Source organism: Stegodyphus dumicola, chromosome 1 (assembly GCF_044657685.1).
Source record: "Stegodyphus dumicola isolate Sdum_Otavi_A_Nest chromosome 1, ASM4465768v1".
NCBI classification, from domain to species: domain Eukaryota; kingdom Metazoa; phylum Arthropoda; class Arachnida; order Araneae; family Eresidae; genus Stegodyphus; species Stegodyphus dumicola.
In genome coordinates, this window is record NC_140768.1 from 11,069,061 (window position 1) to 11,094,209 (window position 25,149).

Below are 25,149 nucleotides of genomic sequence, written 5' to 3' on the forward strand. Positions count from 1 at the left end.
AACCTATTCACTTGGAATTCAACCCAGGTTGAACTCTCAGTGCTCAATGACTTTTACCACTCAGCCGCTGGTAGGCCCATATGCTTTACAGACAAACATGGAAAACTTTATGCAGCTTGCCCGTTTGATAGGAAACAAATTTTGGGTGCACTACAAATGCTCAATGTCTTGTCCCTTCAGGCAATAAAAACCTTAAAATAAACTGAAGTAATACACATAGTGAATTTTCACTTTCTAAAAGTGGGAAGACAATGAGTACAATGGAAGATTTCAGGAAGTGTCTATGATGATCATACGCTGAATTGCCACGGATTAGTTAGAAGCAACTGCAGGACAAAGAAGAGAGTTATTTATATTTATGATGTCACTACATCACGTTTTTATATATTCTTGCTCAGCTGCCCGGTAAGTACAGTCAAAAGTCGTTAATCCGGACTTGTCGGGACTTCGGCAATTCCGGATTATAGATCATCAGTTTAAATCTGGTAAGATGGCATGCAGAAATTATAAAATTAAAAATATGAAACTGTAATTTATGAAATAAAGAACAATTATGATCTAAAGGGTATCAAAATTTACAAAAAAAAGCTTAATATTTATTTGTTCACTTTATTAAACATTTCTTTCAATGTAAGTTGTTTAAGTTGCTTCGTTTTATGTGATAATACTTTTCTTTAATTCTATAAACAGACATAATTTCTTGTTCAGTTACAAAGTTCCGCTGTTCAAGTCCTATAATTTGCTGTGTCGAGAATACCGACTAATTTGTCAATCGAAATTTTTTCGTTTTCAATAACCTCTGTGTCACTTTCTTCACTATCGGAAGCAAATTATAATGACGAGGAATTTGATTTAAATCATATCAAAGACGGAGTACATCGAGATGAAATACTACATTTAGTAAGGAATTATAAGCCAAATAAAATAAAAACATCTGCCCTGAAGATAAGGATAGTGCTGACAGATCAACTTCCAATTCATTGCGTGCTGTGGCCTGATACTCAGCTCATTTCTACTTGTACCCGCATTCCTACTCCAGTGTCAAAAATAAATCTCTATCATCTGCTTTGCATCCATAAAAAGCCTACAATAAGAGATTATACATGATTGCTTAGACTGTTTCAATTTTCCTAGATAATAGAACTTCTTTTTGAAACTGACTTATATGTCCCTGCTTTCTTATGACTAAAACCATCTATTTCTTTATGCACTGAATAAAACAAATATGAATTTTTTTGTTTTTGTTTTGTTTTGTTTTGTTTTGTTTTGTTTTGTAAAAGCAAAAAAAAAAAAAACTCTTTGATGACTTTCGTAAACTGAAAGAAGTATTAATACAAGTCTTTTGCAAATGCACAGCAGGAAATACTTACTTTTGCTTTAAAATAATAATATTAGGAAAGAGCTCACATCTAAGAATTAATAACAATAAAATATAATTTACAACAGAAGATCTATGAGACATACAACCTCAAATATTCAAATATTAAGTAAATAAATTATTTTTTTTTAATCTTTAGTAATATTAAGATAATGTGTAAGATTTTCTGCCATTAAATTTTGCTATCATGTACTTTCCCACATTGTCATGATGATGATCAAACCAGGATTTTGTTGACAGCTATCATTCTTGCATACACTGTTTCTACAAAAATTTGCTTTCTTCTCCTTTTTAATTTTAATTCAGGGTTTAATATTTTTTTTTCACAAATAAAGTACAAAGTCCAAAATTACAATATTTGGAATGATATATAATCCAGAATAACAGCAGTTTTATTTATTTATATATATATATATATATATATTTGTATGCTGAACACTAAAAAAATTTTGTGTTTTTCCATAATAAAATACATAGAGAGTACCAATTCTTAATTTCACTCCAGGACTTCATAAAATACCTCCATTGAAGAAACCATATACAGCATAAACATGTGTGATCAATAATTTGGCTCTGTGAATGCCTTTCTGTTTGGCATACATCTCAAACCAAAACATTATAGATTGGTACATCATTCACTTTACACCTAATGCATAATTTATATCCCTGATACTAATCTGGCAAATCTTTATTATCTTTTGTTTTCATAATAAACACATGGCAGCTTGAGAAATGACTCCTGCAATGATGTCTAAATAATCTTTTTTTAGTAGTTAGTAACTAAATACCAAACAGCATGGTAACGTTTCACGTTGACATTACACTGAGGGATAATTACAGAACTTCAGCTAGCTGTGCTGCAAAGCTTTGACTGTGTTGATCATAAGAAACTGAACAGAAATTTCTTACTGTATGCAAAAACATAGATTTTAAAAATGATACTCATGGGCCAAAAGATTACATTTAGTGCTGTTTGAACTGAGAATAATTGATTTGTTATTCAGATAAGCAGCTCTTAGAGCTGATGTAGCTGCACTGGGGGCAGAGGGGGCAGAATTTATGAAAGGTAAAATTTTTAGAATTTAGAGAAGCACTGAGCAACTAAATCAAGAGGAAAGGCAATGGGAAGCAAAATTTTTAGAATTTAGAACAAGTAGATACTGTACTGGGCCACAAAATGTCTAACACCAGCCCTGAATATGCCTTAGGTATATTTGGGAATATATTTATTCAAGACTCGGATAAGCCTTAAGTATGTACGAGAGATAGGCATATGTATAAGAACTAATACAATTCAGGCTTAACTTCCTCAGCATATGACAGAAGCAAAACAATATGTTTTTAGTCAAGAATCTCATCATACTTTGCCAACAGTCTATAGAAGATGACAGCCGATGTTAACAATGATGGCCACAAATTTGAAAGTATTCAAATATTGCAAAATAAGGAGTTTTTCAATTAACAAAATTTGCAAAGAAATGTGGTGGAGAAGTGGTAATAAATAAAGATGCCATAAAGAAATTTTTTCTTTGCGATGAAAATGCCCTAACATCAGTCAGCTAATGGACAGCAAAATCTATAGCATGGTTCTAAAGCCAAAAAATACAGTACAAAGTCTTTAATCCGGACATTCATTATCCGGAATGATCTATAATCCAGACCTCAAAGCCACAAACTTACCCATGCGCACAATGTGTTTACGCATGCGCGTTTGATGCGCATAAAGCCAGTAAAGTGTTTACCCATGCGTGCTTCCAATAGTGAAGAAAGTAACACAGAACATTATCGAAAACGAAAAAATTTTGATTGACAAGTTAGTCGGTATTCTCGACACAACAATTACAGGACTTGAACAGTGGAACTTTGTAACTGAACAAGAAATTATGTCTGTTTATAGAATTAAAGAGAAAGTATTAGCACAAAAAACGAAGCAACTTAAACAACTTACATTGATAGAACTGTTTACTAAAGTAAACAAATAAATATTAAGCTTTTTTTTTTTTTTTTTTTTTTTTTGTAAATATTGATACTCTTTAGATCATAATTGCTCTTTATTTCATAAATTACAGTTTCGTATTTTTAATTGCATAATTTCTACATGCCATCTTACCAGAATTAAATTGCCGATCTATAATCCGAAAAAATCCCTAATCTGGAATCGCCGAAATCCCGACGAGTCCTGATTACAGACTTTGTACTGTATTATCATTGATAGTGAAGATAATAACAGAGAGACTGCTGAGAATGAAAAAATTTCGAATGATAATTTAGTGGGAATTTTCGTAACAGCAATTACAAAATTTTAAAAATGGAACTTTGTAACTGAACAAAAGAAATTAAGTCTATCAATAGAACTAAGGAGAAAGTATTAGCACAAAAAACAAAATAACTTAAACAACTGATATTGAAAAAAATTTCTAATAAAACAAACAAATAAATATTGGGCTTTTGTTTTCTAAATTTTGATTCCCTTAAGGTCATAAATGCCTCATTATTTCATGTTATTAATTTTATAATCTCTATATGTCATCTTACTAGATTTAAATTGACAGTCTAATACCCAAAAATATTCTTAATCTGGAATTGCCGAAGTCCAGATAGGTCTGATCTCGGACATTGCGCTATATAATCCCTTTTAATTAGACATAACTTTTCATGATTACTATTACAACATTAAGTATACGAGTCAAAACTTATGAGAATTTACATTCTGTAGATTTTATGCGATTTATTAAAAAATAAAGTAGTGATATGCAAGAAAAACTAAATTGATTTAAAAAAGTGAATTTTTTTGAAACTTTTAACAACATTTAAATAAATTAAGGAGCACATAACATTCCAAAATTCAGATTAAAACATGAATATTCTCATGTCTAATTACAGTTCTGAAATATAAAACTCACAGGAGGAGTCACAATTCTTAGTCTGAAATGCCATGTACTAGCCAATCCAAGCTACATAAACAAATTCGATTTTAATGTGTTTATATGCAAGAAATGCATTTTCTCTACTTTAATAATGATATAAATATGGACTTGCTGCTTATGGAAAGTCAAAATGTGGCTCTTGAACTTTCCTAAATTTTAAAAATGGCCCTTGAATTCCTGAATTTCAAAGGCTTTAATCTGAATTAGGTTTTAATTAGTCATCAATATATATAAAAAGGTACTTTAATCTTTTTAATTTAAAGAATAGGCATTGAACTTTCCTAGAAAAACAATTTGAATTAACAAATGGGTAACCGCTTTCATTTCCTTTCCCCACTGGATGCATATGAGGACAGCTCCATTTAACACATTTATATATGATTGAAAGATGCAAAAATCTGATATACAAAATGTGAGCAAGAATACAGGAGTTCACCAATAAACTGAAACAATGTAACAGGTGTGGCCATGCCGCAGTTCTTGAAGGCAAGTGGTGTGCTCTTATGCATAAAATATATAACTGAAATAGAGTAAGTGAGCTAAAATTACTCAATATCCAAAAGAAAGTATTTAATTTCTTTTTTTTTTTTTTTTTTTTTTTTTTTTTTCTCTTTATACAAGGTTACAAGACATTTGTTTAACTATGTAACCTGTTTTATGACTTTTAAAATGGTGTAAAATATGGTCTCATGACATTTAGCTATGACTCTTGAAGTTTACTGAATTCCAAAATGCAGCTCTTAGACATGAAGTTTAGCCACTCCTGCAATATATTATTTACAGACCAAACCAAAGGTATGAACTACTTCATAGCAGTTAATTATACATCACAAAATTGTACATAAATTAGATAAATTTTTATCTAAGTATTTGCCTTTAATCATTTGTATCTCATTTCAACAATAATTAATATTTTCACTGGAATCTTGCATTGAGTAGTTTAGAATTTGCTTCTTTGTTCCCCTTGAGTTTCAAACTCGCTAATGGTTTTAATTAACATGCATGAAGATAAAATTGTGCGAGGAATTTTTACCACCATGTTAGTAGTGTAAAAACAGAAAGTCGTAAAGCTTCAGGAAATAACTACTCTAATACTTTTCAACTTCCTTGACATTGACCAGACCTTGTATAATTAGTAACTTTTTTTAAATACAAAAATTAATAAATTTTCAAGTTAGTACATTCTGAGTTTTAAATACAAATCAAAATAAATTCTTACACAAGATGTGTGCATGAACTGTTCCAATCTCCTCTATATTTAGCTCCCATTTCCAAAGCTTTATCTCTCAGCTCGCTCCTTAAAGGATTGACAAATCCACTCAAAACAAAAACTACTTTGTTCATAATTTGGTTAAAAGGCTTTTTTTTATCCATTTTCTGAACTGCAAAAACCAAAAATAAATAAATAAATAGGAAAACAAATAACACATTTTAAAGCAAAAAATTAATACAGCTTAGAAATAAAATAGATTATTGATTGTATATATAATAAATATTTTTAAAAAGAAATTATACCACCTTTAATTTTCCACTAACAACACTAGTCATAGTGTGCGTGTTTTTAAATATGATTACAAAGCCAAAAATTTCTACTGTTACATTCAAGTCACAAATTTAACTATTAACAATTACCTACATGCAATTCATATACCAGGGTTGGCCAAACATCATGTCAGTAAGAGCCGCACGTTTGAATTCAGGAATGTTTGAGAGCCGCATCTAGATTTTTTAAAAGCCATAAGTTCATATCTACATCATTACAGAAGTAGTGGAGGAGGTTTTAAATAGAAATAAATCTCTGAAAAACTTTGTAGAAAAAGTCTAAACTAATTAATTACTTCTTTTCGGACACTGAGAAGTTTTAGTTTACCATATTTCATACATACATTTTATATGCACGAGCCGCACAAATTTCCGTATGAGGCTCGCGAGCCGCACTTTGGCCACCCCTAGCATAAACGCATGTTTAATTACTAGCATCACCTGTCGTCAAGTTGAAAGATTCCTATTTATAACAAACAGCTATCACACATCTTTGGAAATAAAGAATTGCTTTTTCTCACAACAGTCAAAAGGTTAATTCAGAGGAATTAGTTCATTATTTTTTTATATCAGAATGGCCCGATATTTTGGATATATTCTAATAATAGAAGACTTATACATATAAAACTTAAAAAAGTAATAATTTTAGACAGTTCAGTGTAATATAAATTACGAGAAACTAACATGAAATGTCAAACGTAACACAGACAGAAAAAGAAAGACTAGAAAATCTGAATCTAAAATACTGGTAAATCTGAATTTTAAGTGAGCACCAAAAAAATAATCTTTTTAGATAGAAACAATAAGAATAAACCAATTACAGGCACACTGTTCAAATAATTTTAAACATTATGTTACAAAATTTTGCATGAATAAATTTTTACTGAATATATAAAATGATGCAAAATTTTATCTTTGTTTAGAATGTAAATCATAAAATATGCACTTATTATTTCCAATGTGTTTGTGTACATATAGGATGTTTTTAAATTCTAGGAATTGAGCTGAGCTCTAGTTCAATTCCCAGAACTTATAATCAATACTATGTTTTGGCTGCCATCCCATGGAATATTGCTTAGCCCAATTCAGTTGGCTGACTGATACAATATTGTTTTTGCAACCATGGAAGATGCAAAGAGAAATCATTTTCTTTTTATGAAAAGAGTATGTGAAAACTTCAGATCATCTACAAGAAATATTCTGTTTTCCCATTTGGAAAAACCTTTACAGGGTATTCAATTTATTTGAGAACTAAACACATCCGATAAAAACGCACATTGAGGACACACTGAAAAAGATCTTTGAGAAATGCTTTTAAAAATGAGTTTTTTTATTGGGATAAAAGTACTCAATTAAATGGGGATTATGTTGCAAAACTGTACTGTAATACTGATGAAAAGTGATGGAAAAAAAATATGCCTAAATTCCTAAAACTGTGGAAACAAGCCTCGTAACTGTGTATAAACATGCAAAGGCTATTTGTCTAAGGAAGAGAAACTGTGAGGAAAGTTTTGTGCCTAAATAAATATTCACTTTATGCATAAAAAAATTCATAATCAACCTAGTTTCTGGGAACTGAAACTAGTACAAAGTACCAGTGATCAGAATTTGAGCCATTGGTAGGCCTAACACATTTGTAATCCAGTAATGCATTTTAGTAATACTGGTACCAGTCTACTATCAAACTGAGTATTACAATATTACTATTATACATAAAAACAAATACTGTACTTAAATATTAATAAGCATTTTACATATGCATATAACACCAAAGATCCTCATCTGCACTGGTTATTAATGCTTAATATGAGGGTGCTGTTTTTTATTATACTAGAGAAAATGTGTCCTTGAAGGAAAAATAAATTAAGGATATTATGTTTTTGACAACATCAGTACTTTCCAAATCACATGGATGACAAATACATGGTAATATAAAGCTCTAATAATTTTAGGAAGGTATTATATTGTAATACCTTCACTAAAGGTATTTATATTGTCATATGTGTATCTATTATTTGACTTGAATATACGAGGCGTATTCGGAAATTAAGTACCGTTTTGAAAAAAGAAAAATAGTAAAACAATTTTTTCGAATCCAATTTTATTTTTACATGAAAATACATGTTTTAAACTATTTTTCAACATAGTTGCCGCCAATGATAAAACACTTGTCATAGCGGGTGACCAGTTTTTGTATACCATCGTCAAAGAAACTTCCCGCCAGTTTCGATAACCACGACTCCACAGCATTTTTCGTGTCATCGTCAGATAAAAAGCGCTTGAGACCAAGCTCGCGCTTCATGTGCAGGAACAAGTGATAGTCGGACGGCGCCAAGTCCGGGCTGTACGGCGGGTGATCGAACTGCTCCCAATGAAACTGTCGAATTAACGATTGAGTGACACCAGCAGTATGGGACCGAGCATTGTCATGGAGCAACACAATTCCTTTACTGAGCATTCCTCTTCGTTTGTTTTGAATGGCACGCCTTAGTTTTGTTAAAGTCTCACAATATCGTGCCGCATGAATGGTTTCACCTCTGGGAAGAAATTCAGTAAGCAAAACGCCTTTCCTATCCCAGAAGACAGTGCACATGATTTTTTGTGATGACATTGTCACTTTGAACTTTTGTTTTTTTCAGAGAATGAGTGTGTCTCCACTCCATCGATTGTTGTTTCGATTCTGGTGTGAAATGACACACCCAAGTTTCATCACCTGTCACAATTTGGTTTAAAAAGTTTTCTCCCTCATCACTGTACCGCGTGAGAAATGTCAGGGCACTACCAAGTCGTTTGTTTTCTGAACATCAGTGAGCATTTTTGGAACCCATCGGGAACACAGTTTGCGATAATTCAAGCGGTCAGACACAATTTCAAACAAAACAGTACGTGAAATTTGCGAAAATGCCTTGTGAAGCGTCTTTTCTCATGAATTGCTTCATCAACTTTCCTTACCAAATCATCGGTGACAAAAGAAGGCCGACCACTCCGAGCCTAGGCGTGGACATTTGTTCGACCTGCATTAAACATTCTTACCCACTTTCTCACCATTCCATCACTTATCGCGTACTCACCGTAAACTTCTGTCACTTGACGATCAATTTCGGCCGGTTTAACATTCCTCGCGTTCAAAAATTTAATCACGGCACGAATCTCACAGTCAGCGGGAGAACTAATTGTCTTAAACATTTTGAATGTGCACAGCAAACTGACAACACAACATAGTGCAACCAAAATGGCGACAATTGAAAGTCAGTGAACAAGAAAGACTAGTGCGCACGCGCGGGACGCCTACCACAGTGCTGCGACGGCACTAGAATGAAACGGTACTTAGTTTCCGAATACGCTACGTACTTTTATACTCAAAAATCAGATTACAATTATAGAAAAGCTTAATAAAAATCAAAATTCACTTTAAATGACTAGATTCTCACTTTACAAAAATACTATATGCTATAGTAACAATTAATTTCTTTCAAAAAATGTAACTGTTTTCTGTTGCTAAACTACTAGCATTTACAATATATCTATCTCATTCTTAAATTATATTCATTTTTAAAATTTTCAACAAAACTGAAAACATAACTTTTTTTTTAATCATAACAAGTATACATACTACCTGGTTGGATACCACTGGAATTTAGTCCGCTATTTACAGTAGCTGTTTTTCTGTTGCTAGGGCTTTCCTTTCCAAAAATATCTTTATGTCCAACTTTTTCTTTATCCACATGAATGACCGATGTTTTCTTAGCAACAGAGCCTGGAGTTTTTAAAATATCTTTATCAACACTTTTTTCCTTATTGATTTGAAAAAGGGGTGGTGGCTTTTTTGTTGATGGTCCTGCTAAATCTTTATCACTTTCATTATGTTTTCTCTTCAGAATATTATCCTAAAAACAGCACAAAGTATAAAATTAATGCACACGGTCAAAATGAAAAGAATATATGGAATTAAAATTTAAGTACAGAAGCAGGTCAGTTATAAACAGAAGTCCTTAATTTTTAAAGCAGATCCATAAACATGAAGGCTGTCACAATTTTGCTGCTTTTAAATCTATGTATGTAAAACATAGATCTCGGTGTCTAGGGGATTTCTAAGCTGACAATAAATATCTAGGTGACTAAAGTATTTTATTTAGCTACTGGTGGAGATACATTAGTGGCTATTTACAAATAGAAAAAAAACGAGTAATGATTAAGAGGTTATATCTTTGTTGATAAAACATTACATCTTAGTCGAAAGCATGATCTCCTTACCTTCCATCGTCCATCTCACTTCAATACAGTTAGTCGTGTTGAGCCAACACTACTACTATTCACATGTAATTTTTTTTTTCTACATACAGATTTCAATATGTGTCATAAAAACTTTATAAGCTTAAATATTTTAAAACTTGCATATAATTATATAATATATGTAAGTTATTGTTTTATTTGGAATTAAATATATATAAATTACATGACTGTTTCATTTCACAATCTCTTGAGTGTTATAATGTAGTATTAATTTTTATATTAATTTAAACAGGAAACAGATACCGCTCTTTAAAGAAGCAGGGTATGTACACTTTAAGTTTCCTCTAAAAACACTTTTTGCCTTAAATTTAATTTACAGCTTTTACTGCTCTAATAATAGCTTTCACTACTCTCATTAAATATTTAACATACGTTATACAATCCATTAAAATTTACTTATCATAAATTATCAATCCAAATGAAAGAACTTTCTTAACCATAATTTCTAAAAACTGCTCAAAATTTGAAAATAGGTAATAATAAATGGAGTACCAACCCTATCCTATGAGTTTTCAGAGTTAAACAATTTCTAAAGGTTTTAAGAATAAAAAATTTTCAACACATCAAGAGCAGGCAAACATTTTTTGAAAATATAATTATTTACTTTAAATACTAAAAGTTTAGCATGGTGTTGCATTATTACCTTTCCCAACTTATGTTTTAGACTTTAAAAGAAATGCAATGATATCAAATAAATGTTTTCTTATATTGAAACAAACATATGTAAAGATAAGCATATCTACCAAGCCACTACAAAATGAAAAGCAAAAAATTCCATTTCCTGAAATAACGAAACCAAAGCTTTATCTGTTTAGAGAAGCTGATAAGGAAAGATTTCAGCTTTATCATACACTGGCATACAGTCTTGCATAGCTTAAACAGTGAAACCTTTTAAATGATAAAATAACATCATTTAGCAACCCCCCCAAAAAAAACATTTTATATAAAAATATGCATTAATTAATTTTAATTAATTAACAGATCAGCAAGTCCATATATTTTAATATTATACAGCTGCATAACTTCTAAACAAAATTTCCATACAATATTATTCAAGTTTCAAAAATTTGCTAAGTAAACTTGGAACATAGTGGCATATAGTTATACACCACATCTAAGAAAGCTTGATATTATTATTAGTTTATCAAGCTAACCTTCAACCATATAAAGCAATCCTTATAAGCTAAATCAAAACACTGAAAGATACCACTGTGCTCCTATGAACGTAAGATGTCCTCACGCGTAAGAGGATCCTGATTGCTGGTGTTTTATAAAGGGAAAATCAAGAACTTGCATATAAAAGGATATCGCATAAATGAGCTTGCTATATTGAAGGTAGAATCTACAGCAGGGATGTCAAACTCATAGGTACACTTGGGCCAAACAAACAAGGTTTAACTTTAGGCGGGCCGCAAAAAAAAATCAATATTCATAGAAACGTAGATTTATTTCAAATAATACAATAATAAACATATATATATATATATATTTATATAGAAAAGAACAAGAAAAATTTAATGTTTACGTCCTGATACTTGACATCCCTTCTCTGCTATTATCTTTCCTATTTCAGGAGAAATTTTGTTTGCAGTGATAACTTTCAATGCTGACCCAAGGTGAGCATCATTAATACGGTTTCTAATAGGAGACTTATTACCTTTCATGACTGAAAATAACTGCTTGCACCGATAAGTGCTACCAAACATGGAAATAATTTCATATGCAAATTTTCGAGTATTTTCAAACCTGGCTGGTAAATATTTGTAAAATTCAGGCACGCCCACTTCAACGAATTTTGCTTTCAAATTTGAGTTGCAATGAATCTCGATCACCTCCATTTGCATATGGCTAGGTACTGAGTCAATACTTATTGAGAAAATCAAAGAAAACAAAAAAAAATTGTCTTCGAGGGAACTAAAATCATTAAACCTCGTTTCAAATTCAGTTGTTAAATTTGCAATTTTTTCTGAGTATTTTTGATACTAACATGTATCATCTAAACTTGATTTGTTCATGCTGCACGTCGGGAAGTGCGTCAAATCTTCATTTTTAAGTTGTTTTTCCCAAAGAACTAGTCAACATTTGAATGCTTTAATTATGTCAAACATGTTTGTAATGATATGATCTTTTCCATGTAACGATAAATTTAAATCGGTTAAGTGTTTGGTTATATCAACCAAGAAAGATAAATCTTGTATCCATATTGGATCGTAAAACAAACTTACGTCTTGATTTTTTGTTTTTAAAAACTGACATATTTCTTCTTTCAAATCCCAGAATTGTTTGAGAATCTTGGAGCAAGATAACCAATGTACCTCGGTATAGTAGGACAAACCCGAATATTCACTATCTAACTCACTTAAGAAAGCAGTGAATTGACGCTGATTTAAACCTTCAGTTATAATATTAAAATAACATGTTTACTTGCTTGCAAATCATAGAAAAGAAATTTCAAATTCTTTTTCATCTAAAGTAACATTCTAAATAACAATTAGAGTTCAAACAACAGCAATCAGATGCTGTTTCTAAAAATTAATGCTGATGGCTGCTTTTTTAACTCTAATGATCTTTTTCATTTATTTGCTTTAAAACTGAAGTAGACTCTAAATAAATTGCACTGAAAAATTTTTCAGAACTGTCAGTCATTAATTTCTTGTAGTTTTCTTAAATTATTGTCATACAAATGAAATGCTCCCATTTGATTTATAATTTCGAGTGTCAAATCTTTACTTAATGGCAATGTATATGAAATAACTTTGGAATTCAGAATAAAGTAATAACAAAAAAAAATCAGTAACCTGAAGGTGGAATTATTCAGTGAGCACAAAAGATGATTCCTTATAATACCAATTCTCTATTATTTCTAGCACATGAACAAAAGATTTTAATAATTCCACCATAAACACACACCTGAGTAAACAACATTCATTACCCAGAATTATAACGGATTTGCATCTATCTAACAAGTATGACAAAAACATTTTCAGATATTCTCTTTGTAAAGATGGACACAAAATCTTCCCCCCTCCCCAAAACAGAATTTTTTTTGGAGTATTCATAAAAGAATACAATTCTTCTATCACTCTTATGCAAATATGAAAATCTTTAATGTGACATTCATCCGAAATAGCCAGATTGAGAGAATGACTGTGAAAGGACATAACTATGGCACCAGCATAGCCTTTTGACCTGTCATGTATTTCATATCTAAGCTTACCGATATAAAATTATCTATAATGGTATTAGCCAAATCGTGCATTGAAACTACACCTTAAAGGAGTACTAAGAAATATATGTATACTTGCTCTTGATAAGAAATGCCCATAGTTTTATCAACTACAATTAAAAAGCATTTTCTTATGCTTTTGCATAAGCTTTCAATATGCTTTTGCAACAATCTTTTTGAAAAAAATTTTATTCCAGATATATTTATGATTTCATTTTATATTTTTGCTGAAATATATGCTGTGTTATTGCTACAGGATTCTAAACAATTTTTTAAAAGATCATCTATTTTGAAATCTAAATAGCTGGCAAAGTTTCCTTCATTCTGATGAGATTCAACATCATCCATTAATATTCATTTATCGTGAATCTAAATGACCTCTTGGTGGAAATCCATTTCTCCCATGAAAGGTCAATGTTTTTATTTTTGAATAAACTTTTTTTCGATTTTCTTTACTTTGATGAGCACTGGCAATATCAGTTTTAGGCGAGCTTTAGCTCAGAAAATACTTTTTTAATGTATCGGCATATAATAAAGAATGCTTATGATATTTTTCTCTTGGTGGTCACAGAATTTTTCTCCAATTGTATTTATAGATTTTTTTTCAGTTACAAAAAGCTTGTTTATTGATTGTTTTAATGCTTGATTGTTTGAAATAGCCTGCATATCCTTTGGAAAGTATTATACAAAATTTACAATATACTTTATCTTTACAATAAGCCAGCTAGCTGTAAGTATTCAAATAATAATGTACAGTGCTGGCCATTAAAATTGCAACACCAAGAAGGAATGATCTAACAAATATCAAAAATCACATGACAGGAGAAAGAAGTTGAGATATGCAAATGATTAGTATTTCAGTGCATTTATACAACGCAGGATGGAGAAATGATACCTGAAGCACTGCATAGTGGATTTCTCATTCGGGAAGTGCTTTGTAAGATTGGAGTTTGCTCAGAATACCGTGTTATGCCTCGAATAAAAAGAAGAAATGTTTACCAGAAAGTTTCAAAATTCCATAGAGGCAGGATCGTTGCCTATCGAAAGTGTAGTTTATCATTCTGTGATATCGCCAGTTGCACTGGTCGACATTCAACCACTGTCACGCGAATAGGGAATCAATGGATTGTTAATCCTGCACTGCTCACATGGCGTCTCACAGACACCAGGGATGTTTCTGTTTTAATTGCTTTATAAACGGATGTACAAGCAAGTGTGTGCTCCCGTCTACCTTTCTGTCAACTAAACGCAAATACGTAGAAATCATCGAAACAACACTATTAGTGCTAAGAGGAAGAGGTTATAAGCCGATATGCACTGCTGGAGTCAAGAAGACACCATGCGATCGTTTTTGATTCTAAAGGTAAGTATTTTAAAATTTATATATTCTAGTATTTTTAATTTATATTATCAACAGCTGCCCCTAGTAGTGGTTCCTCCCCCCCCCCATTTCAGTGATAGGTGAAAGAAATTGTTTGTGAATATTTTTAATTCTAAATGTAAAAAGAATGTATTTCTTCTGGTATTTATAATTTTTATGGGTAACAATTGTTCTTATTATTTATTTTTTTACTTTTAGATTCAAGATGACTTCTCAGAAAAAATTCAATATGGCAAATTAACGCAACAGAGAAATAGTACTACATATGCTGATGAAAAAAGATGAATTAGGTGATGAGTTTGATGATTATAGTGATACAGAATATAAAGTGGAAACAAGAGAAGAAAACACAGACTACGAGCAAGAAAGACTATAATGATAGAATGTGATGATTATATTGCTGATAATTATTTCCTTGGCCAGAATAAATCATCAAAATGATCAAAAGTTTGCCCACCTAAAAATAAAATATATACGCACTTGGCAACATATTATTGTCACTCATTTGCCAGGGGTGAAAGGTGTCGCAAAAAATGCTCGAAAGTCGGAGCAATGTTGGGCATGATTTTTCGACAATGGCATGCTATCTAATGTACTTAAGTTCACAAATAAAAAGATGTCCCAGTACTGGAAAATTATTCTCGGGAAAGAGATGCTCATTTGCAGACATAATTGAAATAAAAGCTCTTCTAGGCATATGACACATTTGTGCTTCTAAAAAGGACAATCATGCAAATTCCAAGGAGATATGGTCTTCTGATAAAATGGGTATTGAGCTATGCCATATAATAATGTCTGAAAAACAATTTAGGTTCCTTTCATATTGTTTGAGGTTCGACAATAGCAACACACGAGAGATAAGGAATAAAACTGACCATTTAGCACCTATACGTGATGTGTTTTTTTTTTTTTTTCCATTCGTGGAAAATTGTAAGAATGCTTATTCAGTTAGAGAATATTGTACAGTTGACGAAAAGTTAGATACTTTTAAGGGTAAATGTTTCTTCAGGCAGTACATCCTTAGTAAACCAAATAAGGTATAGGATAAAATTATTTACATTAGTAGATGCCAGGATGTACTACACTGTTAACCTAGAAATATATGCTGGCAAGTAGCCAGCAGGTCCATTCAGAATTAACAACAAAATTATGGATCTGAAACGGATGAGTTCTGTGATTTCAGGAACAGGTCACAATATAAATGAAGACAATTGGTTTATCTCATTACATTTAGCTAATTTTTTGCTTCAAAATAATCTAAAGAACAAGAGTGAAATTCCTCCAAAGTTTACACATACAAAGAATCAGGAAGTAAGAGCACCATTGTTTGGGTTTCAGAATGAGTCTAACGTCTTATGTAACTAAGGAAAACAAGGTGGTTCTGATTCTCTCCACTATGCATCAGGATGATGAAATTGATGAATCGTGAAAAAAACAAGCCACCTTTTATAACGCAACTAAATCAGGAGTTGATACTGATGACCAGTTGTGTAGCATTTACAATGTCGCCAGGAAAACGAACAGATGGCCTATGGTCATATTTTATAAACAGATGGCCTATGGTCATATTTTAAGAATGCTTCGAGTCTGGAGTCCAAGAGTGAAGAAAAGATAAAATGAATGTACTTGTTTCAACAAACTACCAAGAAATGTTCTAAAAGAAATGAAAGCAGACTAACCATTACCTTCTGCCTAAAGACAGTATAGTGATATTTTCTCTTTGAGAGAAGTGAAAGCATTTCTGAAGTAACAGGGCCTGGAATTCTAAAGCAACCCAAGTGATCATTCTCTAATCCCCCCAAGGGCAATTTCAGCAAATGAAATCTCAGCTGGGCTTGAAGCTTGACTCAAAGTATGTCCCTAGCTAGCTCACCACGGAGGAGGATGGTCACCATGGTTAGGAGCTCACCAAGGGCAATTTCAGCAAATGAAATCTCAGCTGGGCTTGAAGCTTGACTCAAAGTATGTCCCTAGCTAGCTCACCACGGAGGAGGATGGTCACCATGGTTAGGAGTATGTCCCTAGCTAGCTCACCATGGTCCTACATGTTAAATTTGGATCATTTGATTAATATGTTCCCCATCACTTCCTGATGTCATGCTTTTAACAAGTGTGAATAACTATTCACTAGATTGATCACTACAATACATACTCTGAATGATAGGGATAAGCACTAATAATAGGAATATGCATTTCTTCCAATTAGAGAGACATTAGAGGATAAGGCAATCCAAAAAGACGTTTTTCAATAAAAAATTAACGAAATAATGCCACTTTTAATTTTTATGAATTTTTAATGAAAAAGAATTACTGTGAATATGGCCCTTTTGTATGTACATGCACCCTGGGTATTCCACTGAAGGGGCTGCAGGAAAAAAGGAAAAAGAAGGGGGGCAAAAGTTGCTGTACTAAATATTCAGAAGCACACTGCTTAAAACTGATTTTCAAATATTTATTATTGCTAATATAGCCATAAAAAATCATATTTAAATATGCTAATGTTTATTTGTTTAATTTTTATCATTATTTTTGTACCATGAAATGGGATAGTACGTTTTCACACTTTAGAAATCATTTGGGTCACAAATATTTTTTGCACTCCCTTTCACAAAAGTCAGCATTAAATGAGTTGAATATAGAGAGATACTACTTTTCAGAAATTCTCAGCGAAGATCATTCACTTGAAGTTTGTATTTTCTGTGATGCATCACTAGGCATATTTTAGATGCGAGAAAGAGAAAAGAGAGGTATGTACATTGTTTATAAAATCAAAAAATATAAGAGCACCAATAAAGAAGTTGTTCATTTCCTAGGTTAGAATTCAGGAGAGCGTTAGTTGCAGCAAGATTGTAAAGTACCTGTCGAAGGTGTTCAAAGGTTTCGCATGGTCAACCATCCCTGCAAATAATTTAACTCATGGTGAATTTGCATATACACTGCTGAAGGATAAAGATTGGTGGCATTGTCCATAACGATTGAGAGGCTCTCAAATAATAGCCTTATAAAAAATTTAAAGCACAAACTGACAATCAAAATTTGGAACATTTGAGCATTTATGTTCATGCGACTGTTTCAGTAGGAGAAACACTGTTACATGTTACTAAGTTCAGCACTATATAAAAATTACTATAAGCGACAGCTTGGGTGAGACGGTTTTTCGCCAGGCTGAGAAAGATCCTTTTAAGTGTATTGCAGACAAAAAAAAAACTGAGCAGTACTGAATAAAACAGGTGCAGAGCGATAATTACTTTTGCTGAGATTCAATAGCTACAGAGAAATAATCCAGTAACATCTCATTCAAAGATTTACAGTCTAGCATAATATTTTTGGTATAGATATTCCATATGTCAGAGGATGTTTGAAACAAAGGAATTAAAAAGGAATTAATAATTTGAAAAATATCTTATACTGCCAAAGTTTACAGAACTAGTGATATTCAGAGAACACATAAAATCATTCCACTCAGGATCAACATTTTCCAAAATCAGGAATAAATTTTGAATATCAGAGGCAGACAGGTAGTGAAGAAAGTACTACTTGCCTTATTTGTAAGGACATATTGAAACTCACCCAACAATTAACAAAGCAATTGAAAACATATTGTGTCACTGAAAGCTTCCTTTTCACAAGGATAGGAAGGTAGGAGCAGGTTTCACACAGAAGCAGTAACCATTGAAGCAGAAAGAGACACATTAAAGAAGTATATATTGCTCTGTTTACATATGCAGTTATGCACACATCCCACATTTAAGTAGTCTCAGATATCAACAAAAATTTTACTCTCTCTCTTCAATGTTCTCTATCTAGAAGAAGCTACAAAATGATCTTTCACATGACACAAAATCCCTTCGCAACACATGTGAAATACTCAAGGGATCAAAAGGATTATCATAGATCCAATACTGAGAGTTTATAATATGTAAAAATGTATCTTGGAAGTTCTTCCCTGAATGTTCTCGATGGTTGGAAGGATTTTGCAGATGCCTGATGAAGAGTATCAAAGAACCTCTAAAGAAAATAACAGTAAGCTTTATTGATATACGAAGAGTTAACAACAATACTGAATAAAATAGAATGAATATGTTATAAACAAGAGGCCATTAACTTGACCAACAGAGTGAGTTGGGTGAACCTCACTTTCTCACAAAATCATGTTCCTTGCTTCCAGGATGCAAAGATATTAAATTAAATTTTCAGCAAAGCTTCTGATTGACAGACTTTAATAAGATGCAAACTCTACCAGTAAAGCTTCTCAAGCACATACGGTTAACTGGAAAGAGCAATATTTACCTTTTTAAATCCTTCTTTTCAGCAAAATCTTTAAAAAAAAAAAAAAAAAAAAAAAGGGCGGCAGACATTTTTATAAAGGGAACAACAAAAGGCAAGCTACTTTGGGAGATGAGTGTGTAGAGTCGGTGAATTCTTTTTTTTTAGCATACAATATAGACTCTGCGTAGATGACGAAGTAATAAATACTCACTATGTCTTGGAATAAATACTGCAGAAGAAGGTTTTAAATAACCTTCTTATTTAAACTAAATTAAGCAGATGCACACACTTGGTGCTCAACATTTACAACCACTTGTGGCAAACTAAATTAACAGAAAATAAAGAATATAAATGCACATTAAATTAAGATGGCTAACGACTGGCTTCTTAGCTTAATGCAAAATTGGCTGCACATAAAGCTGAGCCTAGAAATATCAGTATAAACTGAAAGGTGTCTAACACTGACTTAAAAAGCTAAATTCAAACATTGCAGCATAAACTCGGAACTAACTCAGCTACTACTACTATTCGAACTCTTGAAACGCAGGTTAAATACTGCTTCTGAAACACGTTTAGATTAGCAAACTATATCAACTAACATTTATATTCCAGCAGGAAAATAAAATCAGGAGGGAAAGGAAAGTAAAACTAAAAATAACTGGTCAGAATAAAATAAGGTCCTTATAAGTTGAGGATGTGCTATCAGGCAAAGGTGGACATGTGATAGATGCATTGTTTGTACACCAAAAAGACAATTTAAGATCAATTCATTTTTATATCCTTTGAATTCGAACTTTAATACGCATTCAGTTTAATAATGTTCATTGCATTTTTTACTAATTTTTTTACTTAGTAATACTAAATTTTTTGTTCTTGTTTAATAGTTATTGTCAATTATGATGATTTGATTATTTAACCCTCTAAGGCCATGATCGGATTTATCTGGTCATATAAAAAAATAGACGTCAAACCTGTGGATATGGTGACATTTACAATCATTCATTCAAAAAAACTACCAACTCGATTTTCAGTATGTAAGTGATAGTTATTTATTTACTTATTTTGCAAATTCTACACATTTAATACTGAACAATTAAGATTAATAATTGAATCTTTTTATAAAAAGATCTTATTAGTGATGTGGTATGTGACCTACTACTTTTAATTAGTTATTTATTTCTCAGATGACACTAATAAAACACAATTTTTTAAATATGAAAATACAAATAATAAATAATACATAAATGCAAATAATTCCATCAATTAATTTAATGACCTATTTAAACTTTGATTCCATTAAATATAAATTCTTTTCAATTTTACAAAATAAAAGTAGGAGTGAGCCTTCGAAAGGGGCGTTTTTATGAATTTTTTAGAAATATACGTTACAAATGTCATACAGCATGGCAACAAAATAGTCATACTGTCTCAACCATGCTTCTGTGAAATAACACAAAAGTTCATTGATTTTATACTTCAAAAATTTTTTTAAAAAATCAATAACTTTCATATGTAAACATGCGATGAAATCCATAAAATGGCAAGATAAATGACTAAAAGCAGTAGATCACACACTATGTCATTACACCAATCTTACACAAGACATTACAAAGTTACAAAATAAAAATAATGGCTATATTATTATCAGAAACTATGCATTACATTGTTATAGAACAATGATAATTGTCACATTATGCTCATGCAATTAGTCATATTCCCAAAAAAACAACTTAAAAAATTTTCCCTTATCATCTTGTTCTCACTTTTTCAGATTATTACTTACATAAGTATATAAAAGGCAATTTAAGAATCTGAAGCAAATAATGAAGTGAAGAAAGTAATGGTTTATCTCTCAACCAAAAATCATTTTTCTAAATTAATTAATAATCTTCCTAATAGAGCATGGTATACTCAGGAAAATCCAGAATGATCAAAATTCATAGTCTCTTAAGACTTGTACATAAACTATGACGCAACCCTTAAACTAAAAAAAAAAATCCTCCCTTCCCGAGGTTCTCAATAAAATTTTAGAATACATTCTATACTATAAACATTAGTAAACTAGAAGCTTAGTAACTAATAGAGCTTATCAACTACTAGAAAAAAATTCAATCAGAGGATGAAAACATACCTGGGAGCCTGACAGTTTTGGTGACACATCAGAGGAAGCAAGAACTGCTGCTGCATAAGATGGTGAATCCTGGCTTGAAACAGGACCTATACACAAATATAGCAGATATAAATCTGAAGGATGCAAAGTATTAAACAAAACTTTAAGGTTTTGTATATTACAGAAGCACTTCTAAAACTGACAGGAGAAACTTCCTTTGTAATAAAAGTGCTTTCACTTCCTGTTGCACTTCCGCATAAGCAAAATGAAAGTAGCAAAGTTAAACCAGCATCTTATTATTTGATACAAACTGACCCTTTCTTGGTCCTAGCTGAAAAGAAAGCAGCAAAATTTATCATGTATAGTCTCAAACTACTGCACTGTATTGTCATCTAATATTTCCTTTATTTTCTAGAAAAACGTCATATTTTAAAGTTTCAATTTGAAAATAAAAGCTTTTGCCAATCTGCCCAGTTATATTAAATACAATGTCATGATCTTTTGAATTAAATTTTGATAATCTTTGATGAATTAAATTTTGATAATCTTTGATGAATTAAATTTTGAAAATCTTTGTGTAACTAAACTTCATGCGACTCTATATTTTTATATAAACTCACTTCCAAAAGTTAAGCACGGAGAGGAAAATGCTAATTTCCGGAAGCCAATCAGAATTGAAAAGGATGCACTTCGCTGCAGACGTAGATGAAAGTATGCAAATATGTTAGGTAACAGCCAATCGCGCTTTCATGTCAAGAAGTATGCAAAAAAGGCAGTCTTATATGAAGCCAGCTTTACAAAGGGTTACAGAAGTTGATTGTAAGTTCTGATAGAAGGTGTTTAAAACTTTCATACAATTTCGTTTCAAGACATACGTGTTTCTATGATTTCCAGAAGACGAATGGAAGATTCTGAGCGCTGTGGGTCACATTGAAGCAGGACAGTTGATCCCAGATGTTGCTCTTTTCTTGGGCATTCATCCTTCTGTTATTTCACATTTATGGAAACAATTCCAAACCACACGGACAGCTGTCCAAAGGCCCGTGGCCGGTTGCCCAGGGATTACAACCCCTGCGGAAGATCGATATATTGCTATTGTAGCCAAGCAGAATCGCAGAGTGACCTCCACACGTGTGACATCTATGGTTACAGCGTCCATTGGTAAGGTGATATCTGCAGCTACTGTATGCCAAAGATTACATATGAGTGGACTGTACTTCCGGGTACCTTGAGTTTGTGTTCCTCTATCCGTCCAATCAAGAGGGGCACGATTTTAGTGGTGCCGGGAACATGTCAATTGGAATGTGTCTGACTGGGGGAATGTCATGTTTACTGATGAGTCAAGATTTGCTCTGGAGCCAGATGACAAGCGTATAAGGATATGGCGTAAAGAATGAACACACAATCAGTCCCAAAACATCACGCATTCCAAGGCGGAAGCATTATGGTGTGGGCAGGGATTTCATTAGGACACTGCACCGACCTGCACGTCTTTAAACAAGGTTCTTTGACGGCTGTCCGGTATCGAGATGAAGTCCTAGAACCCATTATGAGATTGTACGTTGCAGCAGTTTTCCCTACTTTTGTTTTAATGGATGATAACGCACATCCCCATAGAGCTGATATCGTCGATGACTACCTGGAGAGTGAAGGGATTGTGCGTATGGCGTGGCCAGCATATTCGCCCGACCTTAATCCCATTGAAAATCTTTAGGAAGCTCTCGGCCGTGCTTATCTTCACGTTTCCCACCTCCTGCCACTCTTATTGAGCTGGAAACTGCTCTACAAGAAGAATGGTGATTGCTTAATTCTGCGGTGGTTGACCACCTAATTGAAAGCATGGTCACAAGGTGTAAACTTTGTATACAGATGAGGGGGGACCACATAGCCTATTAATGTCCTTTTTTTTTTTCATTTTATGCCATTTATTTTACTTTATACATTAATTCTGTTTTTAAGTCTCCAGTATGTCATTATCTGATAACTTACAAAAATTTACTATTGTTTTCATTTCCGTATATAATTATTGATTTTGTTTTATGCATAAATATATATGCTACTTTCCTGCCGAATTTTGTGTCAATCAAAGCAGTATTTGTTGATTTTTTTGCATTTTACAACTTCATGCTTAACTTTTGGAAGTGAGTGTATATACAAAGTATAAAAAATAGTCCTCCTCACAAATTTAATCTTAAAAAGATGTTGCGCTGGTAATATAAGAAGTTTTTACTTTTCATAGGAGCAGAGGAGTCCACTATGGGAGAAAAATAATATGACTATCTACAATTTTCTTTAGCCTTACTTCCTTTTAAAATTTGTTGTTACTTTTACCAGAAATAATAATCTCTAGCTTAAAGTTACGCAGCTGAACAAAAAATTTTGCTTTTATTTGTAGATATTATGAAAAAAAAAATTTTTTTAAATAGAATTGAAGGTAATAATGAGAATTTACTCATATATACTTTTTAACCATATATAAGTTTCATTAAATTCTTCCCTCAGAAATGGCATATAGCATGTATTTTTCCCCCCTCTTGATTTTCAAGAATAAAATTGATGAATAAAAAAAAAGGAAGCTAGGCAAGTAAACACAATATTACTCAATCAATGGAAATAAAATAATTTCTTACTGGTTACACCACAAAAAACTTAACTTCACTGAAGAATAATTACTGATTGAGGGGAATTAAAATATACTTCAGCCTAAATAATATTATTAAAAGGCTGACTTTAAATTATGTCTCTTATAATTCACTCTAGTTAAAAACTATACTGAAGAATTCTGTAAAGCTATACCCCCCCCCAAAAAAAAAGAAAAAAAAAATATGCTGAAACATAGTAAAAAATATTATTGATCATACAAAAATATATTATATTCTACAAAAGAAATATTACTTGAAATTTTACTAAAGCTCTGTCGCTTCCCAAACCATGAACCAACTGACGGAATATCTTCATCTTCATATTTTATTTTGAAAGCACCCATTTTTCCAACAGCCTGAAAAAAATTTTCATTTATGATAAGCAAATTGTAGGAAGTGACAGCTCGCAGGTTTCTATGTTGTGCATCCATGCTAATTAAAAAGAGTTTCCAAATTCACTTTATAACACAAGATTATAACTATAATATGATTCTGATGCAACATATATTAATATTTAATCAGATATTCTAAATTATATGTCCTTTGGCTTATTTTATTTTGTAATCTTTTTACACTATTATACTGAGAAAATCCTGAATATGGAAGGAAAGATTTTATCTAAAAGTATTTTTAATAAAATGAAAATAAAATTAATTAATGTACACTGCACAAAACTTAAAAAAAAAAAAAAAAAAAAAAAGGCAGTTCTATAACTTCCGTTCTACTGGGCCAATTGACAAAATTCAACTTTCATTTTTCATGTCTCAAAAGCAGGACTTAGGATATACATTAGATTTATATATAGCATTGTTCTAACATAGGTATTTTGACACAAAAATTGGACATTTTCTGAAATGACATACCAATTGTTTCCCATGTTTTGATTCTACAACTCAAATTATGTAAAAGTGCCAAGTTTTGTAAAAATCGCACGAGTAGTTTTTAAAAAAATTAGCTCTCAAAATTTTAGTTCCTCCATGTTAATTGAATTTAGTATATATTATAAATACCTCTTCTTTTATTAAACTTACGGACAGGCCATCCAAAATTTCTGACAAAGTTATAAAAGTCCGAATGTTCATCACCAGAAATTATTTGAGCGAAAAATAATTTTCAACACATACAAAAATAATATTTTAAAAAAACAGAATGAATGTATAATATGAAATGCCCTTACAGATCAGGGCTAAAGAGGCTGGATCTTCGGCTTCTCGCACCTGAAACCGGAGGAAGAGACTGGTGACATAGTTTGGTTTTCTTGCTAATCTTTTATTTTGAGAGTATCTTATTCAGCCTTCAGTTTCGTTAAGTATTTGATTAAAAATCAAAAATCTCTGAAGAATTGGATAATAGATACTATAAGTCGATATTTTTAGATCAT

At 31.8% G+C, this 25,149-nt stretch overlaps 1 protein-coding gene across 5 annotated transcripts in view; it reads right to left on the reverse strand.

Moving 5' to 3' along the window:
• Positions 1 to 25,149, reverse strand: part of LOC118186075 (DNA repair protein XRCC1-like) — a 101,352-nt gene that overhangs the window by 27,389 nt on the left and 48,814 nt on the right. For 4 of the 5 annotated variants that reach the window (XR_004757706.2, XM_035356081.2, XM_035356082.2 and 1 more), the window contains exons 5-8: positions 24,022 to 24,124; positions 21,148 to 21,233; positions 9,461 to 9,734; positions 5,525 to 5,687 (exon numbers count right to left, since the gene is read on the reverse strand). Coding sequence is in view for 4 of the 5 variants with exons in the window: in XM_035356081.2 (XP_035211972.1) it covers positions 5,525 to 5,687; positions 9,461 to 9,734; positions 21,148 to 21,233; positions 24,022 to 24,124 (626 nt within the window). In the remaining variant the exon portion in view is untranslated. The remainder of the gene's footprint in view (positions 1 to 5,524; positions 5,688 to 9,460; positions 9,735 to 21,147; positions 21,234 to 24,021; positions 24,125 to 25,149) is intronic. The other variant, XM_035356080.2, reaches the window with a different exon arrangement.